At 46.3% G+C, this 24,293-nt stretch overlaps 1 protein-coding gene across 3 annotated transcripts; it reads right to left on the reverse strand.

The window, feature by feature from the left end:
* Window positions 1-67: 67 nt before the first annotated feature.
* runx1 (RUNX family transcription factor 1) lies at window positions 68-23,806 on the reverse strand. 3 transcript variants are annotated; one of them, XM_069688571.1, is made up of 8 exons: window positions 23,685-23,806; window positions 15,796-15,947; window positions 15,525-15,635; window positions 12,945-13,101; window positions 8,695-8,799; window positions 5,944-6,144; window positions 750-896; window positions 68-660 (listed from the first exon to the last, which is right to left on the reverse strand). In XM_069688571.1, the coding sequence occupies exons 1-8, from the start codon at window positions 23,770-23,772 to the stop codon at window positions 92-94; spliced, it is 1,530 nt and encodes a 509-aa protein (XP_069544672.1). In that variant the 5' UTR covers window positions 23,773-23,806; the 3' UTR covers window positions 68-91. The 3 variants fall into 3 exon arrangements, with proteins under 3 accessions (XP_069544672.1, XP_069544669.1, XP_069544670.1); XM_069688568.1 differs by lacking the exon at window positions 23,685-23,806 and adding an exon at window positions 19,175-19,872; XM_069688569.1 differs by lacking the exons at window positions 5,944-6,144; window positions 23,685-23,806 and adding an exon at window positions 19,175-19,872.
* Window positions 23,807-24,293: the final 487 nt, after the last annotated feature.

The raw sequence follows: 24,293 nt of genomic DNA on the forward strand, positions 1-24,293 counted from the left end.
CCAAGCCAGCCGCTCGCCTTCGTCCTCGAGCCGACCGCCGAGGGAGGGAGTGTGGTGGGGAGGGGAGGGGAGTGGGGGTGGGGGAGGGGTTTCAGTACGGTCTCCACACGGCTTCGGCGGCCGCCATGTTTGTCGGGGAGCTGCTGTGGCTGGACTCCACGTCCGCGCCTTCGTTCTGATTGGGCAACGAGGGGTGCAGGAGGGAGGAGCCCGTGGAGGCGTTGGTGCACGGTAGGATCCTCGGCGGCGAGCGGGAGTCGCCGGCGCCGCCGCTGCCGCCGCCACCACCGCCGCCGCCGCCCCCCCCGGCCATCATGGAGAACTGGTACGAGCCGGCGGCGGTGGAGTAGTAGAGGTGGTACGGCGAGGACGTGGACTGGAAGGGCCCGTTCTGGGCCTGGTGCGGGGTGTTGCCGGGGTACGGCGGCGGCAGGTAGGTGTGGTAGCGGCCCGCCGGGGTGGTGGCCATCGCCGTCGCCATGGTGATGCCGAGGGCGCCGCTGGAGACGGGGTTGTGGGACGGCGCGTAGGTGAAGGCGGCCGCCGTGGGCGGGTAGTGCACCCGCGGGTCGGAGAAACGGGAGTCGGGCAAGGACGGGAGGGAGGTGAAAGGTCGCTCCAAGGTCATCCTGGGGTCGCCGAAGGCCGCGAGGTCGGGACCTACGAGAGGGCAAAGGGGGCAGCGGTTACAAACAAGCCCCCGCTTCGTTCCCTTGGCGCTTCCGTCGAAAGCGCGCTCAGCGCGTTACCTGTGAGTCTCGAGGACAGCTCGCCGAACGAAGAGCGACCGGGCGAAAGGGGATTGGCCGTGTGGACGGTGGGCGTGGTTATCTGGCCAAGGTAGGGATACGATTGGTCGTAGGACCAAGACGGAGACGACTGCATTTGCCTGGAGTCTGAAAAGGAGAGGCAAAAAGAGAGAGAGGGAGGAAATGAGAAACTTCTGCTCTTTGATTCTGGCGAAAATAAAGAATACAAAAATAAAAACATTCACGCAGTCAAGTTTGAACCTCCGGAGGAGCGTTTCCCGTTCGGAGTAGACTTCTTCTTTTGACCAACCGATAGCGTCCAAAGCGGGGTTTAAAAAAAAAAAAAAGACTTTAAAGTGGATGAGCTTTTTTTTTTTCTTCTTCTTCTTCTTCTTATGACATTTATCTTGTAAACAGTACGAGGATAAAAAAAAAAAAAGAAAAAAAGAAAGGACTGTATGATTTGTGTATGAAGTCCTCTTTAAATACAGGCTGGTTTAATTGAACTTGGTCTTGACACAGACGCTGTTTATCGTGAAAGAAACAGAAGAAAGAGAGATGGAGAGGAAGCAATTAAGTTCGTGTGTGGGTGGACGGATGAAGGGAAGGGCTGTGTGTGTGTGTGTGTGTGTGTGTGTGTGTGTGTGTGTGTGTGTGTGTGTGTGTGTGTGTGTGTGTGTGTGTGTGTGTGTGTGTGTGTGTGTGTGTGTGAGTGTGTGTGAGTTCTTTCATTCAGTCCAGTCTTTTTCCCCACAGTCTAATAAATGGTACTGATCACCCACAGACTTGCAGACAACAGTGTTTACGCATGTGTGTGTGTGTGAGTGTGTCTTTGTGCTTTGTGTGTGTGTGTGCGTGTGTGTGTGTGTGCGTGCGCTGCAGACAGACGAGGAAGCAAATTGTGCACAGCAGCCAAGACGTCAGCGACGGCTTTTCATGTCTCGCCAAGCGCTCTCCCAAGCGTTGACGTATGTGTGTGTGTGTGTGTGTGTGTGTGTGTGTGTGTGTGTGTGTGTGTGTGTGTGTGTGTGTGTGTGTGTGTGTGGTGTATGTGGGTGGCGGTGAAGCCCAGGCCCCGTGCCAAGCCGCCCCCTTTCCTGGCTTTTCTCTCCCCGGGCACAGCACACCCAATGCGGGCTAGGAAATAGAACCAGGGCACGTAGAAAGAGAGAGGGTTGTTGTTGTTTTTTTTTTTTTTTTGGGGGGGGGGGGGGTTTCGTGGTTTGGTGGTTTGCGGTCCGCCGATAACGTCCAAAATAGGACACGACGCGAACATTGACTTTGCATAATTCAGCAGGGATGATTGCGGTTTTTACTGACTGCGCTATTTTTATTTTTTATTATTATTCTTCAATACTTCAAAATGGAACAAAAAAAAACCCAAAAAAATTCCATTGTGGGAATTTGTAGTTATGTTTACACTTTAGGATCATTACAAATAGGAGGGGGGCGGAGGCGTCGGGAGGGGGGGTGGCTAACAAGGAACAAGGAAATGTTTGTGACATGCAAATACTGCCAATTTGGAAAATTCGGCTTCTTTGTGGAAAACCACAAATAATTTTTCCCATAAACTGACCTTTGTTTTTGTTTTGTTTTTTAAGCCGTGGAAAGTTAGAGGCGATTTTTCGTAACCACATTCGTCAGGATATAAAAGGACAAACGTTTGTTTATTTAGAGAAGTGTTAACCTGCCAGAGGGCAAATATCCACTACATATTTCCTCCCTCGGGATGTAGAGATACCCACCGTCAAGACGTGATCGCGCAGTTGATACTGAGCTTTACAGGTTTTTTTGGACGAGAGGATCGGTGGATAACGTTTCCGCCAACCTGTTGCTACGGTGATCCCGGGGGGGTAGGGGGGGTGTGTGTGTTCCCAGCTGTTATTTATATTGTTATCATTTCATTTTTACAGTTACAAGAAAAAAAAAAAAAACACGTCGTAAGCTTTCATTTAATCTTGACCCCTTTTTCCCTGTTCGTATTTTACGTCCGTTCGGAGCTGCAAGTGGGCTGACGTACACACACACACACACACACACACACACACACACACACACACACACACACACGCGCGCTTTTCATATATAACGGCCACGGAGCAGCACGTACAGTATTTATGACTCACGGTCGGGAAATATTGGAGAAGTGAAAGAAAGGAAGACAAATATTAAATGAGAAATGAAAGCGTGTGACGGCGGGGGGGGGGAGGGGGGGAAGAGAAAGAAAAGAGGGGGAGCTCTTCAATGGCCTAATAGCGGTTTCCTGTTTGCTATTTTCACGTTTTTGAGAAGGATCAGAGAAAACTCAGAAAAGTGGAAGTGCAATCGGCGGAGAGGTTTTTTCCTTCTTTTTTTTCAGCCCCTAGTGGCCACTCGCTGGCACCGCGCTCACTTTGCCTCACTTTGCCCCACTCCCCACCCCCCGAGTCCCGGGGTAGAAGTTCATTATAGAGGCCGACCAACTGTAATTCATGGAGGACATCAGGTATAAAACGGATAGAAAAGTCGGTGGGAGGGCGGCGACAGGTTAAAGTATAGGTAGCGCCTTAGTAGCGCTTAAAATGGCACTTCATTTTTAGCACTTTGTAGTTTGGCTTTCTGGAAGAAATGGTATTTTCTTGATTCCTGTTGTTCCGGGTTTTGTACCCTGGTGGTTGAAATTAACTTATTGTAAGTCGCTTTGGATAAAAAGAGTCAGCTAAATGAAATGCAACGTCATTAAAAAGGCTCTTTTCGGATCATATTTTAATATTCTATATGTGCCTTGAAATCACGCCAACATTCGGTGTACTTTTCAACACTAGAATTACACTCACAAGTAGACTTTTGGCTCTTAAAGTCGCCGTGTGAAATAGATGTCTGTAGTGGTAAAATCCCCCCCCAAAAAATTTGGGACAGTTCTACATTTACTTTTAAATTTTTTTTTTTTTTTTCTCACAGTCGTACTTCCTGCCAGCTGACTTTCATTTCCTCCTTTCGGGGCCCAATTTGCTGCCTGTGACGAGTGTCACTACCACTGAAGGCAAAAGAGGAACGGAATAGTGTCTTTCGGTGGCACGCAGAGTATCCACGGCAACCGCAACACGCACACACACACACACACACACTCGCAGGTACACACACACACACACACACACACACACACACACACACACACACACACACACACACACACACACACACACACACACACACACACACACACACACACACACACACACACACACACACACACACACACACACACACACACACACACACACACACACACACACACACACACAGACCACAATGGATCTAACCAAAACCACAAGAAAGAACAATGAGGTTTGATGCAAGCTGTATGTAAAAAGTCTGGGAAACACACACACACACACACACACACACACACACACACACACACACACACACACACACACACACACACACACACACACACACACACACACACACACACACACACACACACACACACACACCGTTATTTGATGTGTTAGATGAAGTTATGTCCGGTATTCATTTGCACGTTGGCACTAGAAACGTAGTTAAACTGACAAACAGACTAAGAAAAAGAAAAGGGTTCCAGGAAGAGTTCATTTTCCCCCCCCTAGTGTCACAGAGAGGCACTTGAACTCACCGCGGGCCATTTCAGGAAACCTTTAAAGCGCGGGCGGACGACCGTTGTTTTTTGTGTTTTGTTTTTTTCACACGCTCAAAGCTTCTCACCATTTGAGACATGTCACTTCAAGCCCGCAGGATGCGTCACGCCGACAGAGGAAGTAGTCAAGACACGTATCTCGCCGAGTGTGTCATCAGCGGTGGATGATATGTGCTGACGCGAACGCGTTACATCGACTTTGTGTCAAAAAACAAAAAAACAACCCAAAAAACAAATGAAACCAAACCAAAGAAAAACTCCCAGGGTCATTGTGCAGTGGCCAGAAAAACATGCAAAAAAAAAAATATCCAGTACATAAGCCCCGCCTCCTTCTAAAACGGCTTTTAACCCTTTTCTGTGTTTTTAAAAGCCTTTTTAAAAGCCTTTTTAAAAGCGTTACAACGAGACGTGAACGCTCATCGCTGAGCTTTAGGGCTGCTTTCTTTTTTTGACGGATGTTTTTTTTTTTTTATCTTGGAAGTTGTCTCACCCAGTTTCTAAGTCTTTATGCTAAGCTCAGCTAAAAGTCGGCTGCGACTTCATATTTGACGACAGGCATCACATGTTGCATCAGCGCGTAGAGTTTCTGAGTAATCCTCGGGTGTCCGAATTATGCCAGATCGCTGGTCCGTCATGTGGTTTTGTTTATTCTCCGAGACTAACGTCGGTAAAAGAAAAAAAGGAAAAAACAAATCACAGATACAATCCGGGAAGTGATTTTCTTTCCTATTCAAAACCATGACTTTTTTTTTTTTTCCAAAGGTTTTTCATGCAACACGAATCCTGCATGAATCAAACACTTGGAAATAACTGCTTCTGGCAGCAACGTTTTATATCATTTACAATACTTTTCCAGCTCACCAAAGTCACCAAAGTTAACAATTTCAGGCGGTACACCTTAAGATAAAACTTGATAAATCATCTTTTGGAAAGACACGAGTTCCAGAATATAAAAGTTCAGTCTTATTATTCTGTCATTTTCGAGTGAAGTTATGATTCATCAGTATCAAACTGGTCAAAACTTCCAACTGGGTTTGGTCGAACAGCTAACTCCGATCCGGGACGTTTGATTCGGTCCTGCAACATGGCTTCCGGCCACCGGCGGCAGCGCCGAGCGCGCTGCTGTGACAAAGCCGTCCACCGTTGACTACATATAAAAGTGGACGTAGCTTCGGGGTCTGAAAAATGAGGCCTTAAGCTGCGATACCAACCGAGGGGTGCCCCAAGTGGTCGGCTCCATAGACTCCCGTTCAACTTTTCTCGTTAAGGCCGGTGGCGCAGGTCGGGGTTGCAGCTATCGGCGAGACAGACCCACCGCCCGCGAACTCCAACGTTAAGGCTCTACGTACGACACAACCGGGTGCACTAAAAATCAAGCATACCACGCGTGAAGCGCGCCAAAGTCGCCGAATTGACACTCGGCCTCGGTCGGAGGGAACCTAATTCAGTCCCGTTCGAGTGGCGTCAGGGGGGGAAAGCGGCGGCGGTCGTACCGGGAGACGAAGCGGCTACCAAAAACCACTTTTCGCCTCTTACCAGCAGTTATGTGAGTGTGCGCGGGGCTGGAGAAGGCGGCGGACTGGCGGCCGTTGGCCGAAGGCTGGTGGTGGTGGTGGTGGTGGTGGTGGTGAGGAGGCGTCACCCTCATGGAGGTCCTCCTCAGCTGCTCCAGCTCCGTGAGCCTCTCGGAGAAGGCCAGAGAGCCGTGCTTGACCTCCTCCATCTTCTGACGATGTCCTGGGGGGGAGAGACAGAGAGAGAGAGAGGGGGAGAGATAGAGGAGAGATCATCGCCACGGCTCTCGAGTAACAATGTTCTGTAGTTTTAAGGGAAAAAAAGAAGAAAGGGAAAAAAACTCCCCTGCCCCCACAACCTCTGAGCCTGGCTATCGGAGGTTTTACTTCCTGTTAAAAGGGAGTTTTTCCTTCCTGCGGTTGGAGGTTTCCTCCTGTTGAAAGGGAGTTTTTCCTTCCTGCCGTTGAAGGTTTCTTCCTGTTGAAAGGGAGTTTTTCCTTCCTGCTGTTGGAGGTTTTTCTTCCTATTAAAAGGGAGTTTTTCCCTTCCTAATGTTGGAGGTTTCTTCCTATTAAAAGGGAATTTTTCCTTCCTGCCATTGGAGGTTTCTTCCTATTAAAAGGGAGTTTTTCCTTCCTGCGGTTGGAGGTTTCCTCCTGTTGAAAGGGAGTTTTTCCTTCCTGCCGTTGAAGGTTTCTTCTTGTTAAAAGGGAGTTTTTCCTTCCTGCTGTTGGAGGTTTTTCTTCCTGTTGAAAGGGAGTTTTTCCTTCCTGCTGTTGGAGGTTTTTCTTCCTATTAAAAGGGAGTTTTTCCTTCCTGCTGTTGGAGGTTTTTCTTCCTATTAAAAGGGAGTTTTTCCCTTCCTAATGTTGGAGGTTTCTTCCTATTAAAAGGGAGTTTTTCCTTCCTGCTGTTGGAGGTTTTTCTTCCTGTTGAAGGGAGTTTTTCCTTCCTGCTGTTGGAGGTTTCTTCCTGTTAAAAGAGAGTTTTTCCCTCTCTGTCCTGTTGTGAGGACTTCGCTGCGTTAAGCGCCCTCGAACAACCCGCGTTGTGGCTTCGCCGCCACATAAATCAAATTGAATCGAAACCAGCACAACGTTCCGACATGAAGACATTTTAGAGGTGATTTGTCAACGGAGTACTTCACGCTGGAGAAAGGATTGCATAATCCGAGGATTACAGTAACCGTTACAACCCGGCTGCTTCGACCATAACGACGTCCCGACACTGTTAACGCACTCTCTTCTGAATCTGCCCATAGGCGCCGCGTCGGGGTCTGGCTGTCTCTCCGTGTGTGTGTGTGTGTGTGTGTGTGTGTGTGTGTGTGTGTGTGTGTGTGTGTGTGTGTGTGTGTGTGTGTGTGTGTTGGTCTGTCATGCTGTCTGTGGTGTTGGCCGCACTTCAAAGCCCTGAGACGGAGCTCCAGTTACAACACTTCCTCCCAATGGGGGGAAACTGTGCGTGCGTGTATTTATACTGTGTGTGTGTGTGTGTGTGTGTGTGTGTGTGTGTGTGTGTGTGTGTGTGTGTGTGTGTGTGTGTGTGTGTGGGCGAGTTATAGACGAATGATGGTTATTCACAGCTGAGCGGAGCTGGCAGGAGTCCTCCTCGTCTTTTCCGTCACCTCTCGGCTTCTGACAAAAGTGTCGCCGAGTTCACTCGCGCGCACGTATGAGTGTTTACGAGCGCAACAAAAAAACAACAACAATAACAACGACGACGACCAAATCGGTCTTTTATTTTTTGGGGGGGTGGCGCGGGAGAGGAACTCGAGCGTCGCCTCAGGTTCGATACGTCACACCGCGTCGGCAACAAACAACAAAAATAAATGACATCGCAAACCCCCCCCCTTCCTGTTCCGACTGTTTCGGGCATGATGTTCACGTCTGGGCATGTCGACAGTGACTCAAGACCACAGTTTACATGAGTCCTGTGCAGGTGCAGCCAAAATATGATAATAGCGCAGATTAACTTCCTGTATTTAACTTCCAGATTGAAACTCATTGAAACTGAATGTAATCCTCTCTCCCCTCCCCCCCCCCTCTTTTGTTTTCTCCGGCCTCACGGTGACACTGCTGTGCAGGATGAAGCACCGGCGACCCCTCCGATCGATGAAGTTCCCCTTACGCCGGGCCTCCCGAAATACGCCGACGCCTGGCGGACGGGTTTATCGTATTATCGTTAGACGAGGAAATAATTCTCCTCGTTCAGAGGGACATAAAATAAACTAATAGAGCAATTTCGTGAACTACGCGGACAGCAGATGCGAGCCGATTAAGATTATTGATTCATTTCGCCGTGGCCTGTTAGTGACTTTACTGTAAGTGGTGAACTGCCCCCCTTCCTACCGCCCCCCCCCCCATCTAGAATAAACTGCAGCAACTCTCCTGCGAGGCTTTTTAAAGGGTCAGTTTTCCCCAAATTAAATTGATTTAAATTCCTTGATTTTTGAAACAATAGCCTTCTGCGGTTTGTTATTTAGGCTTTTTTCCGCGGCCATCGCGTGGTTAAATGAGTCCGTTTTGTGTGTGTGTGTGTGTGTGTGGTCATTTGGGAAATGACCATATTTGGACTCCTCGTTGTGACGCTGTTGACGTTCGTCAGGGCAGGAAGAGGCGAGACGAAAGCGCGGCGGCGAGCGAAGCGACGCATCGGACGACGACGAAGACGGTAAAGTGCAATGCTACATCGGCGCCAAACCGGACGGGCCCGACGATTGAACCCTGCCGGGGGGGGGGGGGGGACATGTCAACACTTGCTCGCGCCACTCACGTCTCGGCTCGCGGGGACCATCGACCGTGATCTTGATGGCCCTCTGGTACGTGGCCACCTGAGGAGGGTTGGTGAACACCGTGATGGTCAGGGTGAAACTCTTTCCTGTGAGACGGGGGTGGGGGATGAGAGACAGAAGAGGGGGAGGGGAGGGGGGGAGAAAAGAGTCTGTTAGTTGATATCCATATAAATTACAAAATCTATTACGATGACTAAAGGTTTATCCGTTACGATGTGGGGGGGGGAGAAGCGCATTAACATGATTAAACTGGTGAGCTTGTGCCAAATGAGGACAGCCAGATGATTTTATTTTTTTTTTTTTTTTGCTGACGTGAGAGAGTTTGAACTGCCAATCAATGCCGTTGCTGAGGAAACAGCCTGAGCGCTGATTTATAAAACAGAATAAACTGTTGACCGTTTCAATGGTCCAATTTCAATGGACACCTGCCAGCCAATCAGAAACGAGTGTTTCAGTTCAAGGTGGTACAATTAAAAACAAAAACAAAAAAAAACAGTTATAGGAATATGCGTGTGTGTGTGTGTGTGTGTGTGTGTGTGTGTGTGAGTGTGTGTGAGTGTGTGTGTGTGTGTGTGTGTGTGTGTGTGTGTGTGTGTGTGTGTGTGTGTGTGTGTGTGTGTGTGTGTGTGTGTGTGTGCAGCTGTGGAAGTAGCACTCCCTCAACACTATTGCTGGCCGCCAAGCAAGCACACACACTCGCGATCTGATGCCACACACACACACACACACATGCACACACACACACACACACACACACTACAGTATAAGTATACTATGTACTATAAGCGGGTCACGCCAGGTGCCGCTCTCACTTCTCTCTACACATGGTCCGTTCTCTGTCTCAGAAAACTGTAATTGCAAAAAGAAAAAAAAGAATCACCGACAACTTATGAAATGTTGTCAATTTTTGGACGTTAAACAACAAAATAAATCACGCTTTTAAAGACGGCGTCCTAACCTTGAAATGCTCTCTACGCTCTGGAGTGACGGCCAGTGGATGTCATTTAAAAAAAACAAAAAAAAAACAACAACAACCTGTTCGTGCATATTTACTGCATATGAATAAACAAACAGTGTAAATAGTAAAAAAAATAAAATGAAAAAAATAAACAAATACGGAGTGTGTTTTGGTGCAGCTCGCTTTACAGAGTTTTACAGTACGGAGATTTGTGGCTGATATGGAGCGAGAGAGACGGGAGACGGGAGAGGACAGCTGAAGTCTTTGTGTCTGTTGTGTCTATCGACCAGCCGGTCGTATCACACACGTGTGCCCACACGTGCGTCCGCACGCACACACACACATGCACGCACACGCACACGCACACACGCACACGCACACAAAGGTGTGTTTTTCCGCGACTTTCTCCCTGATCACTCGTTCTCTCCGAGTGAAAGTGAAATTTCGCACATGAGGTGAGCTCTGTGTGTGTGTCTATGTGTGTGTGTGTGTGTGTGTGTGCGTGAGAGATGATGGTCCTGTTACAAAAGAGGAAGTAAAGGAGAGACTGGCAGGACAGACGCAGCGGTTGTGTTTGCTGCTCTTTATTTTACCTGTTTATTTTACTGCTGTTAATATTTCCACACAGGTGCTTTTTCTGAAAAACCATTTGCATGCGTTGTGACGCCTCAACAGCAACAACAAAAACATAATCCCAAAGGTACAGGGCGTTTAGCCCCCCCCCCCTCCCATCCCGCCCCGAATGATTTTTAGTCATTAAGGTTGGACTTTTTGTTTATTTTTTTTTCTCCTTCCTTCCAGGAAACATAATTCATAAAACTGCATTCATTTTATTGCCTTAACAGAAATGTACACTCGGCTCGTGTTTGTCAAAGGCTGGTTCGAAGTGAGATGTTTTCACATCGATTTGGCGAGTTTTTAGCGGAAAAAAACTTAAAAAACAAAAAAACAAATGAAACCGAAGAATCAATCGTGACTTTTTTTTTTTTTTTCAACCGCGAGATTAAAAACAACAACAACAAAAAAAAAAACCCCGCTGAAATCTACGCCGTGTGAAAACACAGCTTGTCTGCGTTTGATGTAACTTCTGCAAAACAGAGGGGGGGGGAGGGGGGGGGACTCTGACTAATGATGACTGAGTGTGAGAACTTCGATGCCAACTACCACACACACACACACACACACACACACACACACACACACACACACACTGGTTGAAACCACGAGTGAAACCGCCGAACCGCTCGTTGGTGGCGACTTCCAACGGAGTCGGCCACACTGACAGTTAGAGGTTGGAGGGGGGAGGTGGAGGTGGAGCGGGCGGGCGGGCGGGCGGGCGGGGGGGGGACTCGCCACATGTGGGTTTGAGGCTTGTTATCGTGCAGTGCATCGAACCTCTAATTGTTTTCTACAATTACCCTTCAGAAACCATGGTGGTGGTGGTGGTGGTGGGGCGGGGGGAGGAGGGGGTTGCAATCCAAGCTGATGGTGTTTTTCGGGGTCGTTGAGTCCAGGTTGGATCTTAAGCGGATCGACGCGACATTCCGGCTCGGCGATGAACTGTTTTCACATATCACGGCGGCGATTCGCTCCCGAAATATAAACACGTTATGTTTGGGCGGTGTCCGTTTCCATGGCAACGCGCGAGGGGAGGAGGTGGGTGGGAGGGGGGGTTCATGACGAAGAACCGGTAAAAAAAAACAACAACCAAAAAAACGATCAGTCGCGTGTCTGTAGGCTCTTATGTCACGATGTTTAGCGCTCCAGGAAGTAGGCCGAACCCCTTAGCAACGACCCCTAGCGACGGAGACGACAACCGAGTCCGTTTTTTTAATTTTTTTTTATCGCTTTCGAGAGTTCGTTTCTCAAACTGAAGAAACACGCGAGTGTAAGTCAGTAAGATAACCGCTACAAAGCAGCTCGGAGCGACCCAAAAATAAAAGAACCAAAAAGAGAGACGATTTTTTTTCCATTTAACCGACGCAGCGGAAAACAACGTCACGACGCATATTATGCGCGAAATTCAAACCCAGTTATAAATTCCCGCCGAGTGACGTCGTTCCAAACGTTGCGGTCCGACCGATCCGATCTTGCGGGTCGGAACGACTTCGTCGTACAATTCAAGTCGATGTTGTACCCGATTAAATATATATAAAAAGAAAAAAAAACATGCAGCAATTTGCAGCTAAAAATAGACTTTCAAAAACAACAACAACAACAACAACAACAACCGTGATCTTAACACGCAGCTGAGGAGGGGAAGGCTGTGGGAAAGTAAAATTAACGGCGGCGGTTAAAATTTTGCATGCAAAACAAATTTTCTCACCGCTCACCTTCGGGTCATTTGAATCTCGCACGACCCCCCCCCCCCCCAATCACCACCACCACCCTCACGCCATCGACCGCGCGATCTGTCAAATATCGACAGCTATTTCGTATTTCCTCACGGCCGGGAGGGTGGGGGCTAAGGGGGGGGGTTGATCAATTCTTTATATGTGTTTATGAATGTGTGTGTGTCGGGGGGGGAGGGGGCGCGCACGGCTTGTGTACACACAGGGCTGGTGTGTTTTAAATAGATAAGTCGGGACATTTGCCTGCGACTGATTTAGAGTAACTGTAGTCCAGTGTGTCGGTTTAAAGAGAGAGAGAGAGAGAGAGGGTGAGTGTGTGTGTGTGTGTGTGTGTGTGTGTGTGGGGGGGGGGGAGTCGCTGAATGGGACGCCTGAGGAGGAAGTGGTGTGAATACTGTTTTTATTCATGCGTACTTCCCCCTTGTTTATCCGAACCCTATCGAATTTCGACCAGCGGGAGATTTTTTTTATTTAAAAGCAGCTGTAGCTGTGCATCGTTTCTATATTAAACTCATGTTACCGTGTGTGTGTGTGTGTGTGTGTGTGTGTGTGTGTGTGTGTGTGTGTGTGTGTGTGTGTGTGTGTGTGTGTGTAGTGTGTATGTGTGTGTAGTGCAGTGTGTGTGTGTATGTGTGTGTGTGTGTAGTGTAGTGTGTGTGTGTAGTGTGTGTTTAGTGTAGTGTGTGTGTGTGTGTGTGTGTGTGTGTGTGTGTGTGTGTGTGTGTGTGTGTGTGTGTGTGTGTGTGTGTGTGTGTGTAGTGTGTGTGTGTGTAATGTGTAATGTGTGTGTGTGTGTAGTGTGTGTGTGTAGTGTGTGTGTGTAGTGTGTGTGTGTGTGTGTAATGTGTAATGTGTGTGTGTGTGTGTGTGTGTGTGTGTGTGTGTGTGTGTGTGTGTGTGTGTGTGTGTGTGTGTCGCGCACCTCTTCCGCTGCGGCCAACGAAGCGCAGGTCGTTGAATCTGGCCACCTGGTTCTTGATGGCGGCTGTGGCGTTGCGCAACTCCGCCGAGTAATTCTCGTCGTTGCCGGCCATCACCGTCACCAAGGTGCCGTCGGGGATGTCGCCCAGGGCAACCACCTGGTCGACAACACAAGGGAGTAAACACGACACAAGTCCCGTTCACGTTTCACCCAGTAAGAACAACAACAACAACAACAAAAAACAAGGAAAATGACACGGAAAGCTGGAGACTTATGAATGTTTCGGTGCCGTGAGGTTATTTGCATATTTTATTTCTTATGAAAGTGCTTTTCTTTTTTTTTTCAGCTCCTTTCAACAATCTTTCCAAATGATTGCCGACGACATGCAGACATGTTGAGGAGATCTGAGGTTTGTACTTTTCCAATTGGGGGGGTGGGAAGTGGGCGGCTTTTCAAATTAAAAGAAAGAAAAGACTCGATTTGCGCAACAACACCTCGCGAGGGCCGACGCGACGCTGTTGAGTTCCCGAACGCCAGAAAGTGTTTTCGTACACTTTTACTTTGTTGACGCGCTCGGCGCACTCGAGAGCAACGTTCTCCCTCCTCCCGCCCACACCTACGCAAATATCGAGCCCTCGAGCGGCCTGATTTCCATATTAACGCTTATCGCGCGGCCAAACCCTCGCTGTGCAAATGACCGCCTCGCCCCCCCTCACCCTCCGCCCCGCAATATGCTGACGTTGCAATAACCCGCCCGACCGCAATACTGAGGCGGCGCTGGCACGTGATTGGTTAAAAATCTATCTGGCCCAGCAAAGCGGCATCCGCTTTGACGATGCGGGGTGTCGGTCTGGATATAGTTCACATTCAACAACTGAGGGGGGGAAGGGGAGAAAAGAGCACACACACACACACACACACACACACACACACACACACACACACACACACACACACACACACACACACACACACACACACACACACACACACACACACACACACACACACACACACACACACACACAACAGAGAGACTTACAGCATGAAAAGCAGCAAAGCAGAATAAACAAAGCGAGGGGAACAATTATGAACATCTCCGGTCAAGGCCGCCGTGTGTGTGTGTGTGTGTGTGTGTGTGTGTGTGTGTGTGCGTGCGTGCGTGGGTGCGCGCAATCTTAAAACGCCCGCCCGCGCAACACCTACGGCGTCCACGGCGATGCGTGCGCGCAAAGTGTGCGTTCGCATCTCAACAGTCATCCATTATCAGTAAGAGGCAGCGACATCCGCTCATGACACCACATAGTGCTGCATAATGCGCCCAACACGCAGACAACACACACACACACACACACACACACACACACACACACACACACACACACACACACACACACACACACACACACACACACACACACACATTAACAAACGAAGCTTCAATAAATCAATCGGCTGCGCGTTCGGTTGGCTAAAAGCTGCTTTTCCACAAATGCATTTTTTTTTTTTTTTTTTTTTTGGTCTCAAAGTGCAGGAAAAGCTGCCCACGGCGATATACGCGAGGAAATACACTGCAAAAAAAAAAAAAATACCAGCGTGGAGAATAACTGCAGAGGGGTGAATCAAATCATCCTGTTTCGTTGCGTTAAAACCTTGCGAAGCGGTTGTTTTAAATTACGTTTGAATGCTGTAAAATTACAACGTACACGCGAATGTATTTGTTGTTGTTTTCAGTGACGGAACCGTAACGCTGGGCGAAATTGATTTCGAAGTCTCGCGTGTTAAAAGTACAGAAATAATTTTAGAAAACTATTTGACAACAGGTTAATTCAGGACACTTAACACGTTAAAGTCCTCACAACAGAACTTTGCAACATTATACAGAGGAAACTCAACAAATCAACAATTCCTACGTGGGTTGGGAGGGGAAAAACTCCCCTTTAAGGGAGAAAAACCTCCAGCAGCAGGAAGGAAAAACTCCCCTTTAAGGGAGAAAAACCTCCAACAGTAGGAAGGAAAAACTCCCGTTAAACAGGAAGTAAAACCTCCAACAGTTGGAAGGAAAAACTCCCCTTTAAGGGAGAAAAACCTCCAATAGTATGAAGGAAAAACTCCCTTTTAACAGGAAGTAAAACCTCCATCAGTAGGAAGTAAAAATTCCCTTTAAACAGGAAGAAAAACCTCCAACAGTTGGAAGGAAAAACTCCCTTTAAACAGGAAGTAAAACCTCCAACGGTAGGAAGTAAAACCTCCAACAGCAGGAAGGAAAAACTCCCTTTTAACAGGAAATGAATTGAATAAACTGCATAATCAGCATACTACTTGAGATGACGCCAATATGATATAATATCTATAATTCCATTCATATAACATAACAATACTGCTTCACACACTGGTGGTGGTGGTAGATCCCGCTTTGTGTGAAAATGTCAAGCTAAAATATACGCAGTGCAGAAAAAAAAAGAAAAAAGAAGTAGAATCTTCCTCACTGACATGTGGACGAAGTGGAAGAATAAAGCAGGGAAAATGGATATTAAAAATCAGGCGACTGAGCGCACGGCCGCCGACGTACACACACACCTTAAAAGCGATAGGCAGAGTCTTGTTACACCTCCAGTGATTGGGCAGCACAGAGCAGAGGAAGTTCGGGCTGTCCGTCTTCACCAGCTCCCCTGGATGATCTGAGATCACCTGAGAAAGAAAGAAATGAAAAAAATAATTAAAAAAAAATAAAAAAAATCCACAGTTAACTTTCAACTCGTTTGGTAAAGTGGGGGGTGTGTGTGTGTGTGTGTGTGTGTGTGTGTGTGTGTGTGTGTGTGTGTGTGTGTGTGTTTCGGCGTGGTCCCACCTCTACCATGCCGCGGTCGGCCATGCGCAGTTTGCCCATCAGAGCGGCCCCGCCGCCGGCCTCCTGGGCTCCCAGGGGCAGGGCCTCGGCCATCTTCCCCCCCGAGGCGAGGGCGGTGGAGGGGGGCGTGTAACGCCGGCCGGGGGCTGGGTCTGGGGGGGGGGGGGGGGGGGGCAGGGGGGAAACAGCGGTGTTACAAAAAAAACAACAACAACAACAACAAAAAAACAAAAAGGAAAGGAAAGGAAAGAAAATCACCCCGAAAAAAACAACAACAACAAAAAACAGGAAGTGAACAAAATTACAGCAAGAACGTAATTTGTCAGTAATGACTCTTTTCTTTTTTTCGGAAAAAATGCCAGAAATGTACTTTATGCAGCTTCTGTTCTGTTTTGAAATGTGAATATTGGGGATTTATTTTATTTTTTTGTGGAGGGGGGGGGGGGGGCTTATCTGCTAATAAACCGTGCCATAAATTGAAATGACGTCCAAAGCGCCTTAATTTGCCCCAAACTGTGAATCCCTCTCGGGTTTCCGCCGCCTTTCTCGTTTTTTAAAAAAAAAAAGGAAACGCGTGAACTGCGTGCGTTCGTCCGGAGATCACGCTCGAGCGTTTTTCCACGTTGAAATTCGGAGAATGTGGCTTTGTGAGTGAGAATGAACAGGACGTAGAAGATGTATATATATATTAAATTAAAAAAAAGAAATTAAAAAAAAGAAAAGAAAAATGCAGCACGTGGAGTTGTGACATGACTCAAACGGGGGGGGGGGGGTAAATCACTCATAACGGTGCATGATGACACACACACACACACACACACACACACACAGAGCAGCCACGTTAGCTTCAGCTTGGATACCGGAGTGCGCAGTCATGTCGTCACCGCAGACATGTGCAACTCGTCTGTATTTAATAAGTTCCTTATAATTCTCCAGACTGTTCACGCGACACCGTAATAAAGACAATGTCACCGCGGTCGGGGAGGTGGGGAGGTGGGGGGGGAGGGGGTGATACTTGACAGAATGCGGTTGGTGGAGGGGAAGTGTGTGTGGGGGGGGGCGGGAGGGGTTTCTGTGTCTGTCTGTCTGTTTGTCTGTCTGTCTGTCTGACTGTCTTGTCTGTCTGTCTGTCTGTCTGTCTGGTCGGTTGGTCTGTCAGTCGGCCAACTCGCAAATTGAAGCCACATGCTCGGCGGCTGGCCAGTTCAGCTTACAGCTTTAAAAACCCCTTCGACGGCTGTACGATCGCGGCCTCGCTGTCGGCCGCCTGGGCGGAGACCGAAGTCCGCGCACGCACGCACGCACGCACGCACGCACGCACGCACGCACGCACGCACGCACGCACACACACACACAATCACACACACACACACACACACACACACATCACACACACACACACAGAAAATCAGGAGTGAATGCTTAAACTGTTCAATTTTATATACGTAGCGCCAAATCACAACACGGGTGGCATTTAACACATTTAAGTCCTCACAGCAGAACTTTACAGCATTTATACAGAGGAAACCCAATAATTCAACAATTCAACAATTCCCATGTAACCCAGGAGGAAGAAACTGTCCTTTAAAGAAGAGAAACCTCCAACAGCAGGAAGGAAAAACTTTTAACAGGAAGTAAAACCTCCAACAGTAGGAAGGAAAAACTTTTAACAGGAAGTAAAACCTCCAACAGCTGGAAGGAAAAACTCACTTTTAACAGGAAGTAAAACCTCCAACAGCAGGAAGGAAAAACTTCTTTTTAACAGGAAGAAAAACCTCCAACAGTAGGAAGGAAAAACTCCATTTGAACAGGAAGTAAAATCTCCAACAGTAGGAAGGAAAAACTCCATTTGAACAGAAAGTAAAACCTCCAACAGCAGGAAGGAAAAACTTTAAACAGGAAGTAAAACCTCCAACAGCAGGAAGGAAAAACTCTCTTTTAACAGGAAGAAAAACTTCCAACAGAACCCGACTCAGAGGTGGGCGGTCATCCCTTCTCGACCGGTTGGGGTCAAAGTCGAATTTGAGATCCGTGGTGAGTTTTATTGGGTTCTCGAACATCAAGAAAAACATTCAAACGATTTCAGCTTAACCTTTTGTTCGGCAGCCGCGAAGAGTTCCAAGTCCGACTTTGGGTTTTGAGTACTGAAACCACACGAGGAAGGAAGCGGAGCGCAAGTGTTGAAAGCTTTTCAGTACGCGCATTATGTATTTATTTATTCTTTTTTTTTTTTTTTTTACCTTTAATTCTAAACGTGTTTAAGCAGTTGGTACGAGCGAAGTTATGTCTCATAACTCCTATTATGTTTCAATATGGTTCACACAGTGCTGCCTACGGCCCTTTTTTTCACTCAACAGCCAATACCTGATGTTGGATCACACGGCAAAATTGAATATCTGTTCACCGCTGTTATCATCTGGTAACTCTTTCCTTTGAGGTGGTTTTGTTTTCCTTGAGATTCCTTTTAAATTCCTTTTTTTTTTAATTTTTATTTTTTTATAGGAACAAGCCATTAAAAGGAATTCCATTAAAAAAAAGACTAAATGTGACATAGTTAAGACATGATTATATATATATATATATTTGTTTTTATTATTTGAATTGAAGTATTAGAAATCATCTGAGATCCCGAAACTCCACCATCTCAACAACATCACAACCAAATGAATTCCTCACGACTGATTTTAGATTTGAAATTGAGTGAAAGCACTCGCGCGCCCATGTGTGTGTGTGTGTGTGTGTGTGTGTGTGTGTGTGTGTGTGTGTGTGTGTGTGTGTGTACACTGTACGCTTTACGGTCATATTTGAAACGCGCTGACACAGCGTATTTCAATATGCCCAGCCGGTGAATGCGTGAGCGGCTTGCAGCTCGGCAACAGAAGTTATGGCAAAAGTCAGAAGCTTTTTTTTTTTTTTTTTTAAATAAAAAAAATTAATAACCTCCCAACAGCCCGTAGTTCATATATTTATGAAGCCAATGAACAACAATAAGGAAGTCGTCAAACGCTCATCGCGCATCAGACTGGGGGAGGGAGGACAACTGTTTTTTTTTTTTTTTTTTTTTTTTTCTACCTCAATAAACGAATAAACAAACAAATGAATAAAATAAAAAAAAAAAATTAAAAAAAAGAAACCAATCACACCAATGAACCGATGACACGCGGCGCGTCCACTGGAATCATCAGCATCCCCGTGCGCAATAAGGCAGAGAGAGCGCGAGGCACTTCTCTGAAAGTTTATAGTTTGGACATAAATAAAAAAAAACAAAAAAAACAAAACAACAACAACAACACATGCATTCAACTGCTATCGTTTGAGAAACATTTTTTTTAGGGGGGTAGGGGGAGGGAGAGGGGGTGAAAGAAAATGTAACTTGTACCGTATTTTGCGTCCCACAGAAACACCATTTGTGCGCCACGGTGCGTCCGAAGAAAGGATCTCAAAACTCCTTCCGATCTTTGCCAATAAACTTCCACCCCGACTTTTTGTTTTTGTTTTCCTTTCCTCGTCGGCAGCAACAAACCGAGCAGGTTATTTATTTGTTGTTGTTTTTTTGTTGTTGTTTTTGCGCAACAACTTCTTCCGTTATCTGTTCGCCTAAAGTTGGTCCGCTGCTCCGCCAGAAATCAGGCTCGGTGCGTTCAAAAACAACAACGGCGACGACGACGACGACCGCAGCAGCAGCAACAACAACAACAACAACAACAACAACACACCCGGCACCAAAAAACGATCTCGAGGGGCCGCACGTGTTGCGCGTTTCTGGAGTTCTCCCATGCGGGGAAACGCGGGGTCGCTTTTGCGGCTGAGGGTTGGAGGAGGAGGAAGGGGGCGGGGGGGTCCGGTCCGTCTCCGCGGAGGTGAAACGAAAACGTCCCCCCAAAAATAAAAAGCCACTTCCACTTTGAATAGTGGAAGAAGAAGAAGAAGAAAAAAGGGGGAAAAAAACAAAAAAAGCGACGAAAGAAGAAATGGAAATCTCGATTAGTTCTGCTTTAAATCTCGTTTTTCTGTCAGGATCATAACTGCAAACGAACCGAGCTGCACGCTCTCAATTCCAGTTCAAACCCCCCCCCCTCCCCCTCGCACCTTGCCGTGCGCGCGCGTGTTGTGTGTGTGTGTGTGTGTGTCTCTCGCTCTCCTCCTTCCTCCGCCAGATGAATGGCCATCCCCGGCTGACAGCGCCAAGCTTTTTACCGGCAGAGCTCCGTCATCTGGGCGAAGCGGAGCCGCTTCTCGGCCAATGGGGGAGCTCGCCGCCGGCCGTCACCGGCGAGGCGGCTTGACCAATGAGCGCTCCGTCCGTCAGAAAAGAAGGCGGGGTTTAGTTAGAGAAAAAAAAACCAAAAACAAACCGGAGGGGAAAGCGGAGGGAGGGGCGATGTCGGACGGGCTGAGACCGCCGCTTCGCGTTACACGCAACTTCTGCAGCTCTATGGAAACACGAGGAGATCAAATGGCGTGATGACACAATGCGGGATCGAGTGTTCAGGAAAAAAAGAAAAAAAAGAAGAAAGAAAAAGAAAAGCGGAGCCGAGTGTGTCTCAAATGTAAATAAAAAAATAAAAAAAGGGAGATGTCACAACTCATCCAGGTTTTTTTTTAGTTTAAAAAAAAAAAAATTCTTTTACGTTCAAGCTGTATTTTCTTTCCCGCTGAAGTGAGAAATTCTTCTCCGCCTCGGCTTCATCGTTTTGACGTGACGGTGAAAGCCGACCGCATCACGGCCGTCGGTACCGGGTTTCCGCCAACAGGGGACAGCAGGCGATCAAAGTCACAAAAGCACTTTTAAAGCCGGCAGCAAACGGAGCCGAAACTCATCATGGAGAGAATTTAAAAAAAAATTATTTTATTATTGTTATTATTATTTTATTATAAGATGTCAGAAAATACAACTTCCAACAGCCGCTCAATTGTTCAAACCCTTCTTCTAATTCAAACCGAATTGTATTGTTTTTAATAAAATATATTTTTTTATAATTTTTTTTTTTATAAATGTTTGCTTCAATATTTCAGTCTTAATACGCTATAATAGTTCTAAATGTGTTATTATTTCACATTATATCCAATTACTGTTACAAAGGAATTTCTTATTAATTACTTTTGTAATATAAACAGCTGTCTCTTTTTTTTTTTTTTTTTTTTACCTTAATGTATTTTACTCCTGATTTTAAAACTGCACATCTGTTTCATTTCTATATTTTATTATCTCTCCTGACCCTGGACATTTTTTTTTTTTTTAATCTTTAATCTTAGTTAAATAAAAGACACATAAAATGTTGATAATCATATCACGGTGGAACATTTCTGACAAAATGATGATCCCATACCACGACTGATGTTCCTTAATAATCATAAAACACGTCTATTTCAGCATCACGTCGATTCAAATGATTCTGCTGTAAATCGATAACAATATATATATTTATATATATATATATATATAATAGATCACGTGGAGGATGAATTTGAAAGCAAACATATTTGAAGGAAGCTTTGAACCGTTATCTTAGAAATTGTTAGAAATTGAAACTTTCTTTTCAACGCACGGTCTCCAAAAATCTCTCCTTCCCAGAATGCACCCTGCTTCCGTTTGCGTAACGAATCCATTGTTATTTCCTTCACGCCCTTAATCCGAATTAAAAATCTTAAAACCACCTTCAACTCAAAACTATGACAATGTGTCAATCGCCATGGCACCGAGGCGGGTGTTACGCAAGACAATGGTTACAAAAACAAAACAAAAACAACGACAATAACTGCAGCTGACGCTGACGGAGCAATTCAATATGGAATCAATAAAACAACTTGTAATGAGGAGGTTTTTTTCCTGATGAAATTCTAATACCATTGATTTTGTGTTGTTGTTGTTGCTGAAATCAAGTTCAAATTCTTTCCAAAAAAAAAAAAAAAAAATCCTGTTTTTGAACTCAAATTCCCCCCCCCCCTTCTCATATCCAGACATCAAATGTGCTCATATCTATAAACGTGGTCGCTATAGTATTCACGTTCTCTTTCATTTCAAACTTTTATTTTCTACCGCCGTCGTGTTTTGATCTCAAATTCCCCACAAATGCGGAAAAAAAACAAAAAACAAAAACAAAACAATTTCACTTTGCTGTTGATTAATATCCTCAAATGTTTTAAACAACGGGGGAGGGGGAGGGGTTGAAATCAGTCGGTTTTAATCCGACGCCGCGTCAACAACGCTTGTCAGGAGGAGTTCTTGCCTCCGCGTCCGTTGCCGAAGGGGGAGGTAATAAAAAATGTAAAACCCCTCGTGTCTCGGGGCCATTGGAAATATCTGTCCACCCCCCCACCACCACCACCTCCTCCACCCCCCCCCCCCCCCCCACGTCATCCGTTTGGCCTCGATTGCACCGAGGCTACCTGGAGATAATCCGCCGTCGGCGATGTTTTCCGGCTACTTTTATTTTTTTTAATAAAGTTTTTTTTTGTTTTTTGCCCCCCATCCCCTACCCCACCCTTCCCCCGTATACGTACTGTAGCGACAGGTACCAAGTCGGTTTTGACTGCGTACCCAAATATGTCTGAAAAAAAAAAAAAAAAAAAAAAATATATATATATATATATATATATATATTATACAATTCCCGTGAAAATGTTTAAATTCATTTCGTAATTTTAAATGTTCTTTAGAAGAAAAAAAAAAAAAAGAAAAAAAAAAAAAATCCATGTACACGGGACTTTAAATCCTAAAGACTTGCTACTTTGTCGAATGATAATTTCCCACGGATGTATATGAACGGTTAAGTAAAACGGTAAAAGGAAAGGGGGGGGGTGGTTTGGAGAGAGAGAGGGGGGGGATTTGTTTTGTTTTTCCCCCTGACTGGGCGGTAACGTGAGCCGCTCACCATCCTCCGGTCTGTGATCAATAACCTCGGCCGCAATCGCCCATCAAAGCGACCGGTGGAAACACATTATTAACGGATCGATCCCATAAATACGATCAAATATTTCCACGGAATCGAAGCGATTCAAGACAAACGCTTTAAAAAAAACAACAATAACAAAATTTATAAAAAAAAAAATAAAATAAAAAAAAAGTATTATATACAATTCTACCGTTGTTGACCAACAGAAGGTCTACCGGGTCAAGAAATAGAGCCACTGAGATACTTCCCCCTCCCCCCCCCGAAGGGACACGACGATGTCGGTCTTTCAAAGACGCCAGACGAAGAACGCCGATATCGCAATTCTGAAAAAAAAAAAAAAAACTACGTCCAGTGACGTTTTACAAAAATGTATTTAAAAAAACAACAACAACAACAATTTTTTTACACCAGTAAAAAAAAAAAAACAACGTACGTTTTCGGAGATATCTCCACGTGGTTAGCGACGTATCCAGCGGAAGTAAAAGACCAAGAAGTTTTGGAAAACCAGATCCGGGGAAAGATCCCAAACGTAAAATTAGCCGATTTGACAGGATGCGAACTTCGGGTAGCCTGAAATGACCTCCAAACCTTCAATTCAGACCTTAGAGGTCACGCCGCTTCTTTCGTCGGGGCTAATTGAGGTGTTCGCGAATGCGAATGCTTGGGGCTGAAACGGCTCGCCGAAGTAGATCGCGTTGAACACCCACGACCTTTTTTTTGTTTGTTTGTTTTAGGCCCAGCCGAGAATCGCAGAACCGCCAGCTCATCGAAATCCAAGAAACAAGAATTAGGGAAGAGTGCGACGGACACAATACAGAGGCACTTCAATTTACCCCCCCCCACACCCCACCCCATGCATTTGTATTATGACACTCAAGATCATACAAGATGAAAAAGATAAAGAAATAGAAAAAGGAAGTGCAAAATATACAATTTTCTACTTTGGAAGTTGATGATGAGTTTTTTTTTGTTGTTGTTTTTTTTTTTTTTTACCAAAGAGTCCACCGCCCGTCCGGCCTTTCCTCATCAGGTACATGGCCCAGGATAGCGGGCCTGAGCTGGGGAACCCGCCGGGGTTCATGGCTTTTTTTCCCCCCCGTCCGATCCTGAGGTGGTGGCGGGGGAGGGGGGGGGGCAAAATTCCAACACCCGGAAGGATAAAAGATTAAAAAAAAAGAAAAAGAAAAAAGAGAATATTACGGGAAAAATGGTATCGAGAAGGAAAAAACAGCACAAGGAAATACAAAGAAGAGAAAGGTCCAAAAAAAGAAGAAGATAAAAACAGGGGGGGGTAACAATTAATTTCAAAGTGGAATAAAGAGGGTCCGAAAAAAAAAAAAAACCTCCTTCGGCGAAGAAGAGCTCCAGGTCGTCCTCACCTTCCGCTTTTATACCGCTTGTTCACCCCCCCCCCTCCACCCTCCTCACCCCCCCCTTCCACATCTCACCCTACATATTAGTAAGAAAAAAACAGGAAAAAAAAAAAAAGGGGGGGGGGGGGAAGCCAGTCAAGCTTAATTCATTCCCCCCGCTTCGCTAAAGCGTAGCCACGGGGGACACGACTCCACTTTGCCCTCGGGCTCTTTAAAGCTGCTAATTTCA

This window comes from Brachyistius frenatus, unplaced genomic scaffold, assembly GCF_029030835.1.
Source record: "Brachyistius frenatus isolate BFR_SWC_R1_liver_20210118 unplaced genomic scaffold, ASM2903083v1 Contig_633, whole genome shotgun sequence".
NCBI classification, from domain to species: domain Eukaryota; kingdom Metazoa; phylum Chordata; class Actinopteri; family Embiotocidae; genus Brachyistius; species Brachyistius frenatus.

Bases quoted from the DNA above. Each gene is read 5' to 3' on its own strand.
- runx1 (XM_069688571.1), bottom strand. From the start codon at position 23,772: ATGAACCCCGGCGGGTTCCCCAGCTCAGGCCCGCTATCCTGGGCCATG. The intron at 15,948-23,684 runs GTAAAAAAAAAA...CCCCCCCCCCAG, and splicing joins GACGGGCGGTGGACTCTTTG to ACCCAGCCCCCGGCCGGCGT. The intron at 13,102-15,524 runs GTGTGTGTGTAC...GTTGTCGACCAG, and splicing joins CTCTGCCTATCGCTTTTAAG to GTGGTTGCCCTGGGCGACAT.